This window comes from Eleutherodactylus coqui, chromosome 7 (genome assembly GCF_035609145.1).
Source record: "Eleutherodactylus coqui strain aEleCoq1 chromosome 7, aEleCoq1.hap1, whole genome shotgun sequence".
Lineage (NCBI taxonomy): Eukaryota > Metazoa > Chordata > Amphibia > Anura > Eleutherodactylidae > Eleutherodactylus > Eleutherodactylus coqui.
In genome coordinates, this window is record NC_089843.1 from 94,220,736 (window position 1) to 94,230,255 (window position 9,520).

The 9,520-nt window shown below is 44.7% G+C and overlaps 1 protein-coding gene across 1 annotated transcript in view; it reads right to left on the reverse strand.

Annotated features, from left to right (window-relative positions):
• The window catches only part of MTMR7 (myotubularin related protein 7), a 56,833-nt gene extending 49,167 nt beyond the window's left edge, over positions 1 to 7,666 (reverse strand). The window contains exon 1 of the mRNA XM_066573392.1: positions 7,618 to 7,666. Within this exon, the coding sequence (XP_066429489.1) occupies positions 7,618 to 7,641 (24 nt within the window). The 5' untranslated portion in view covers positions 7,642 to 7,666. The remainder of the gene's footprint in view (positions 1 to 7,617) is intronic.
• Between the last annotated feature and the right edge of the window lie 1,854 nt (positions 7,667 to 9,520).

A 9,520-nucleotide genomic window follows, 5' to 3' on the forward strand; every position in this document is an offset into this window, starting at 1 on the left:
TTTAGCTCACTGGATCTCTGTGGTGGCGGTAGGTCAGTGTCTTTTGTCAGGACTGCTGAGTTCTGTCTGATCTGAGATAATAACAGCTTCATCCGGCGGTGCTCTAGATATGCTGAACAGCGGTGGAGAAAGTCACAAACATCCGCGGCCTTTTTTTCATTTCAAATTCCTGCTCAGAACCTACAACCTATCCTTCCACCATGTCTACTTCACCTCTCTCGTCTTCTCACTATCTCACAACCCTAAACATCTCTTTGATACCTTTCACTCTCTTACCAGCCCTAAACCACAGCCCCCTGTGACGGATCTCAGTGCCGAAGAGCTGGCTGCTTACTTCAAAAAAAAAAAAATTGACGACGTCCGGCAGGCAATAACTCCCCAATCCAAGACTAGCCCCGACCCTAGTCTTGTCAGAAACAGCCCCTGCTCACTGTCTGTACTCAGACCAACGACAGAGGAAGAAGTTTCCAGATTGCTTTCCTCTGTTCGTCCCACCACCTGGGCTAGTGATCCTCTCCCCTCACACCTCTTTCGGTCCCTCTCCCTGGTTATTATCTCCCATCTCACCACTATTTTTAACCTCTCTCTGACCTCTGGCATTTTTCCCTCCTCTTTCAAACATGCCATGATATCCCCACTGCTAAAGAAACCGACTCTGGACTCGACTGATGCTGTCAACTACCGACCCATCTCTAACTTCCCCTTCATCTCCAAACTACTAGAACACCTGGTTTACTCCCGCCTTATAAGACATCTATCAGAAAGCTCTCTTTTCAACCCCCTACAGTCTGGCTTCCGCCCCCAACACTCAACAGAAACCACCCTTACAAAGGTGTCAAACGACCTCCTGGCAGCCAAATTAAGGGGTGACTACTCTCTATTGATCCTCCTCGATTTCTCTGCAGCATTTGACACTGTTGACCACAAACTCCTCCTCAGTATGCTTCGCTCCATCGGCCTAAAGAACACTGCTCTCTCCTTGTTCTCCTCCTACCTATCTGACCACTTATTCAGTGTCTCCTTTACTGGCTCTACCTCCCCCCGTCTTTCCCTTGCTGTTGGGGTTCCCCAGGGCTCGGTCCTTGGCCCCCTCCTTTTCTCCATCTACACAGCCCCTATTGGACAAGCCAACAGGAGTTTTGGCCTCCAATACCACCGCTACGCTGACGACACCGATATACACCTCTACCCGTGACATCTCTGCACCTTTCCTCCAAAACATCACTGACTGTCTGTCCACTGTCTCTAACACTATGTCCTTTCTCTACCTAAAACGGAACCTCTCAAAAACTGTCCTATTTGTGTTTCTGACCTCTACTAACCGACCTCTTCCTGATATATTCATCACAGTGTGTGACGCCACCATAACTCCCAGACAGCACGCCCACTGCCTCGTGGTCATATTCGACTCTGATCTCTCCTTTGACCCCCACCTCTAATCTGTGGCCCGAACATGTCAGCTGCACCTCTAGAACATTGCAAGTATCTGCCCTTTCCTCACCGTGGACACGCCCTCATCCACTCTTGCCTTGATTATTGCAACTCGCTGCTGATCAGCCTCCCCTGCTCCAGACTCTACCCCCTCCAATCCATCCTGAATGCGGCAGCCAGGCTCATCTCTCTGTCCAGCCGCTACTCGGATGCCTCTGCCCTGTGCAAGTCATTGCATTGGCTGCCTGTCAAATACAGAATTCAATTTAAACTCACCACATTCATCCATAAAGCTCTCCATAGCATTGCACTGCCCTACATTGTCTATCTCATCTCAATCCACTACCCAGCCCGGGCGCTATGCTCTGCTTACACAATTAGACTGAGAGCCACATTAATTCGAACCTCTCATTCCCGCCTCCAAGACTTCTCCAGAGCAGCACCAGTCCTCTGGAATACGCTACCCAAAGCTATCCGCGCGATCCCTGATTTAAAAAATTTCAGGCGTGCTCTAAAAACGCACCTCTTCAGGGATGCATACCATATACCCTAAAGCAAACCCCTCCGTACTCCACCTGATAACGTGTTCCCTGTCCTAGTGACTGCAAACCCTGATAGACGCCATCAACCACCCCCGGCAGTCACACCGATTCAGCCACTACATGGCTGACCATTGTTTATGTGTATAGCATCCCACACTCTCCCCCTCACCATACCATGCACAACTCCAGCTCCGTTACCTTCTGTATAACCCCATTATTTGTAGTTTGTAAGCTCATTGGAGCAGGACCCTCACCCCTACTGTTTCCATCAACTGATTACTATGCAACTGTGGTTTTTGTATTTTTGCACTTTTGTCTTTCTGTATACCTCTGTTTTTGTAAGCGCTGGGGAATAAGTTTAGCGCTATATAAATAAAGATTATTATTCTCATTTTGTTATTTTTGTCCTCCCCTTTTCAAGAGCCCAAACTTTATTGTTCTTCTGTCGGTCAGGCTGTGTTTTATATATGTTGTAGGACTTCCGATGACGTCACTAGGGGCGAATCAATGACGTCACCAGGGGTGGAGCATGAGAAAACTCACATACTAACTGACAAGTGGTCCTTAGTAGTTTGATTTAGCCGAATGAGCTCCAGATGCGTTCTTTTTCCCCTTGGTCTTGAGTTGTATTTCCCACATCCCGTTATGTATTGCATGTGCATTTGCGCATGCCCCGTAGATGTCTATGGGGCCCTTTGGTGTGCAAATTTGCACAAAATAGAAAATGAGAACGAACCCATTGATATCAACGGGTTCTATTCTCTGTGTCTTGCGCACACAAATTTTGCGAGCACAAATAAGTCCATGTGAAGGAGCCCTAAAGAACTACGCCAGTGTAGTATGCGTCCGTAGTGAAAGACAGAATGAAACAAAGTACCGAGTGACGGTGCAACTTATCATTACATTTTCCACGTAATGTTTGCCATAAACAATAGTCTGCTCATTATTATTGTACATAAATACAGGAGCAAATAATACAAAAAAAGGTTCATTTAACCAATGCCAAATATACAGGCTGAGCCATGGAAAAGTAGGCCGTCACCACACTCTTATGAAGACAGTCTAAGGGAAAATCTGTTGCCTATAGCAACCAATCACAGCGCGGCTTTCATTTTACCTCAGCATATTGTATAGACATAACCTGTATAGTTATGGGAATGATAATTAAATGTGTAATGATTCCATGAGTCATACAAATCAGGAAAGCAATACATATTGTATAGCCAATATAAGCAGCGATGAATTCTTCACCCACATACTGTAACACTAAAGTAAAACTAAAATTGATATTTCAATTGAAATGAATTGAGAATCCTAAATCCAATAATACTGAGGTCAAGCATTGGTGACGGTGGCTGTGCATTGCACAAGGGTCGTCTTTCCATAAAGGCTTGGATAATGTACATTATATGGATGTTTATTCAGCATTTTCTCATGTTAAGTGGCATGGGGTGAAGCTTTAATTTCCACTTAGTAAGTAGAACACTAGATAAGTGTGTTTGCCACCGCCATCTCATGCTGAGCTCAGGAGTCAGTAAGCACATCTAACCTTGAGATACGAAGGCTGCTGGCAAGTTTGGCATTAATAAGAAGTGCTGGAATGACAAACAAAGACTTCAAAGCTCCGGTGAACCTGATCAGCGAGAATTTGAACGATTGTCGCTCACTGTAAAAGCATGCACAGACTGAATGAGGAAGGAGAATTTGTTTGGCGTTCAGTTTATACATGCCTAAAAATCGGACAATGAACTGGCCCACGCAAACAGGCAGTCGTTAATCTAGGAAGAACTGCCTGTTCACTAAGAATGGAGGCAGATGGGCTGGAATGATCCCCGACCTGCTCCCCTCCATTCACTAGGGATGATGGTTCCTGTGTAAAAGCAGAGGAACCGTCATCACTGGGACGAGCTGTTGGGCATCTGTGTAAAAGGAACCAGGGGCGTAACTATAGAGGATGCAGGGGATGCGGTTGCACCCGGGCCCAGGAGCCTTAGGGGGCCCATAAGACCTCTCTTCTCCATATAGGGAGCCCAGTACTATGAATAAAGCATTATAGTTGGGGGCCCTGTTACAGGTTTTGCATTGAGGTCCAGAAGCTTCAAGTTATGCCTCTGTGCAGCATGGTTTAGGTATGGATACGGGTACAGATACAGATGGGGGGGGGGGGGGCTCCAGCTCACCTTTTGCATCAGGGCCCCTGAGCCTTCAGTTACGCCCCTGAAAGGAACCTATCTCCATGTAGAACTCTTTCTAAGAGGTAGTGATTATGTCTTCAGGGGGGCTGCAGGGAAAACAGCCATGTCACTCTTGATAGAAAGAAAATTAGGACATAAATATAGTCCTTTGTCTTCCTTCTTCCCACCAAATGGACACAGAACATCTGCCAGCTGTGCCCAGTCCTATCCTGTAAATGTGTACTTTGTACTACTTGCATCCCTCCCATCATCTATAGATCGTAATCTGTCTAGGAGGGTCCACCAGTGGGTGTAGTAAGAGGAGTGTAGAGGGTGTTGCTTTTGTATTGTGCATATTCCTTTAATATAGTGTCTGTTTGGTGTATGTTCCTTTATTAGGACATAAGGGAAATGTAACAATGCCTTCACAGTGCCACCTATTGGAAGGCAGCATTCCTTCAAGTTAATGTTAGACTCTTTATACAAGCCTTGTACCAATGACCGGGAATTGAAAGCAAAGCCAGACTCCATGCATTTGTTAGGACAGCCGTGGGTGGTCTGAGGAACTGGAATGAGAAGTTAGCCAGCGACATTTTGTGTGATGGGTAGTTATGCTGCTGAAAGGTAATAGGTGAGACACAGGGAAAGAAGGCTCCCGCTGACTGGTGTTGAAGGTGCTAAAATAAGTGGAGCTGCTACAGAAGGACCAATCAAAGGGTCTGTTTTATTTCTGAGGATATGGAGAATAATTCTGTACTGGTTCCATCACATCTTTCATTACCTGCCATCTCTAGCGATACCTGCTGTTTGTACCGGACTTTGTAATTTGTTAATAAAAGTTATCCAGCATTATGTGGAGTTACAGAGATTGTATTCCAATGTTCCAGTTGGGGCAACGTCGAGCCTCCAACAGGGATTTCTTCCTCAACTACATTAGCTCAGAGCATGTACTGCTCTGTCCGTATGAGGTACAGATGTCCACCACCTGCTAAGTGGACCCTGCACCACCAGTGGAGAGAGCTCTGGACAATTCAGCCCCTGGAGTGAGCAAATCAGGTCAAACCCCACTCTAACCTATTCATGCAGGGTTGCAGTTGCCGACCACCCTGCTTCAGGGGCATACCACCGATCAGCACCTCTGCTGCCCATATATATGGACAGTGCATTCCCACAACACAAACATATTGTGTCTCCAAAAGCCTGCGCCTTACTTGGAGTGTCTTACACTAATTATGGCAGCACAGCTGTAGAGGTGGAGCGGGTTGGCTTCCTATTTTAGTTGTTGGCTGTGTAGTACTTGCTCATTTAATGTGTATCGAGAGCTGTTCCTTTAAGAACGGTGGTGGAGTGGGGAGAGACATGGCCAACTTGTGGCACACTGTGAAGGCCATTCTCTTTTCTGGAATAGAGAAAGTGTGCGTTTGCTGCAGTGTACTGCTGGATGTTTTAGAGGTGACCCTTACGGGACCACCAGAGGAGAGCCTTACAGGCTGGTTTAGAATAAGATTTCTCCATTTGGCTCAGTGCTAGGAGTTGGCATGGCCCGCCTCACTTCACCACCGCAAGTGATTTAGCACGTCAACAGCGGATATAACCATTGGGCTCGCTACTATGAGTACACCAGATACCCAGGACTACACAAGGACTGTAAACAGAAGTACAGAAAAAGAGGACAATGGGAATATTTAATGCACAGCCCAGTTTCTGGCTAATGAGGACAAGAGTTTAGCTAGCTGTGGCCTGAGTCCCGAGTAAAATATTCAAGTTTGAACTGTTTCCATTACTTTGTGCAAGTTGTCTGAGGTCCAATTAAGGCATCTACATTGAACTTGTTTCTTCAGGTTAAATCAAAGGGGTTTTGTCATTAAAACAAAATCCTGTCACCCAGCTTGGCCTGTCTAAAATAATAAAAGGAGGTATGCTCACCTCTCTTGGAGCCCAGGATGCATCTGACAGCAAGGTATCGAATACTTCTAGGTAGACAGCTGGGTGGAAGCACGTGACTGCTATGGCCAATCAGTCACATCTACAAACTCCTGGCATCATAGCACCCAAAATATGAGTGCTGATGCCAGAAGCGTCGACAGTGACACTGTGGCCGCAGCAGTCATGTGCTTCCGCCTGGCTGTCTACCTGGAAGTCACCGCAGATACCAACAATGGATGTCAGCTGCATCCTGGGACTCCAGGAGAGGTGAGTATACCCTCGTTTTTTATTTTAGGCAGAGCCCAGCTGAGGGACGGGGTTTTGTTTTAATGACAAAGTTAAATTCCGCAGCAACACATGAGTAAAGCTCCTTCCTTCGAGAGCAACCTCCGAAGTATCTGCTGGGTTGCTAAGCCCATAATTGTGTTTGAAACTGAGCAACATAGGCCAAAATCAGATTTAGCCTGGCCAGATTCGGGACAGGATAGCTTTATGAGTTTGGTCCTGATGCACACCGACAAGGCCACTATGACGCCCACCATTGCTCAGACCCCTGTGCAGACTGATATCTTAGTTCCTGTGGTGGTAACTACCCATCCTGAACCACTGACCCGATCCTTCGCAGTAGAGGAAGCCCCAACTAAAGCGACCACTTGGCAGGGACTGACACAGCAAATGTAGACACAGGCAGAACTGAGCATTGAAAGGGGAGTAATGAGTGACCAACAAGCCTCCACTTCTGATACTAACCTCAATGCCTCCATGGCAGGTATGCCAATGTGTATATATACTGTATATGTCATGTATAATATTGTATGTGCTTGCATTGTTTCCCTGATCATAGGGGGATGTTTTTCACCTTGAGGCTGACTTGTAACCTTGTCCTCACTAGCAATAAATGATGTCACCTCTGCACAGATCCTGGTGTATCATCCACTGCACTCTGCAAGAAAAAGTCACTCTAACAAGACCAAATTACCGGAGTTGTATTGTAATCAATGGGCTATTATTGCTGGACTATTTTCTATGGGCGGCCATTGAACCTTAATGAATACGGGTAAGAACGTAACTAGTGATGCTGCCTCATGACAACCGCTGGTGCAAATTAAACATCATTGTCATCAACAATTATACCTAAACCATTATGGATGAACTGCACATAATCCAATGCAGAGTAGGACATGAATTTCTATATATATAGACAACAAGCACACTGATGCAACGGAGAAGGGATTCCCCTTCTTGAAAAATACATAAAGGATCCCAAGAAGTGATGAATGAGGAGAGGCAACATAATAATGACATTCTGATAATACCATCATCATCCTCCTTATCCCAGATTACTCAGCCAGGGCCTGCATCCCTGCTGTGAGCCATACACAGAGCATATGACGGGATGCTCCATGTAATACCCTCATCATGCAGCATCAGGCAATGAAGAACACAAGGCAGGGATGGATGAGGAGGGGGATGTCACTGCTATGTACTGCAGGGTGAGGAGGGGTCCCTGCTGTGGCCATCTACATCCTCAATGTGCTACTAACCTTAGGCAGCCTGATGTGCTCCATGTTGTGTTCTGCTGCTGGTCAGTATAGGACGATGCAGGAGGCCATTGGCTGCTGCTGGGAGATGACGTTCAATGTATGTGGATGTGTCAGGGAATGACTCCTCCTCACCAGGTGCTGCCTGCGCTCCAGCTCCGACTTATTAACCCTCACTGCTCTGCACAGCTCTCACTGCTGCTGGCATCTCATGCTTCCCAGCATCCGCAGCCTCAATTGTACAGGTTTTTTGGGGGGATAATTTAAATATAAATCAAAGACAACATTTTGGAGCAAATCAGGAGAACCAAACAAGTATGTCTATTTATTAGCAATATATGATGTGAAATGTAAAATGATGAGCGCTACGGTTATAATATTCCTGGTCACATCTGTCTTACTGTATACTTATCTGCGGATTGCATCGGTAGTACTTATAGTAATGTCTGTACTTCCCATAAAATTATAGAATAGTGCTAATAGAAGAGAATGACGACTTTATACTGTATAGAACATGTTAGAACTGAACAATATCAATAGAACAATATAAATCAAGGTAGATGTTATCCACCACCAAAACTATCTTATAGAGTGTGAATCTGAAAAAGCACCCACATTTATCCAAATACATTATCCATGTATCTATCTATCTATCTATCTATCTATCTATCTATCTATCTATCTATCTATCATTTGTCTATCTCCCTCTCTACCCATCCATCATCTATCTACCCATCATCTATTCTTCTCCCTATTTACCCATCCATAATCTATCTATCTACCCATCCATCATCTACCTAACCATCTATCTATCCATCCATCCATATATTTATCTACCCATCCATCTATCTATTTACCCATCTATAATCTATCTACCCATCATCTATCTATCCTTCTCCCTCTCTACTCATTCATCATCTATCTACCCATCATCTATCTACCCATCCATCATCTATCTACCCATCCATCAACTATTTATCTATCTATTCATCCATCATCTATCTATCCTTCTACCTCTCTACTCATTCATCATCTATCTATCCCTCTTTACGCATCCATTATCTATCTATTTATCTATCTTTCTCCCATTCTACCCATCCATCATCTATCTACTCCTCTCCCCCTCTACCCATCATCTATCTTTTTAGCCATCCTTCTCCCCCTCTACCCATCATCTATCTACCCATACATCATCTATTTATCCTTCTCACTCTCTACCTATCCATCATCTACCATCCATCCATCATCTATCTACCCATCCATCAGCTATCTACTCATCCATCAACTATCTATCTACCCATCCATCAGCTATCTATATACTACACATCCATCAGCTATCTATCCCTCTTTACTAATCCATTATATATCTATCTATCCTTCTCCCTCTCTACCCATCCATCATGCATTTATCCCTCTCTACCCATCCATTATCTATCTACCCATCATCTATCTATCCTTCTCCCTCTCTACCCATCCATCATCTATCTATCCATCCATCATCCATCCATCTTTCTATCCTTCTCCTTCTCTACCCATTCATCATTCATCTATCCCTCTCTACCCATCCACCATTCATCCATCATGTATCTATTTATTTATCCATCCTTCTCCCTCTTTACCCATCATTTATCTATCTATTTATCCACCATTCTTTCTCTCTAGCCATTATCTATCTATCTATCTATCTATCTATCTATCTATCTATCTATCTATCTATCTATCTCTCCATCATATATTCATCTATCTACCCATTCATCGTCTATCTATTCTTCTCCCTATTTACCCATCCATCATTTATATTTCTCTCTCTCTACCCATCCATCATCTATCTATCTTTTGCCCTCTCTACCAATCCATAATCTATCTATCCTTCTCTCTTTACCCATCTACCATCTATCCTTCTCAC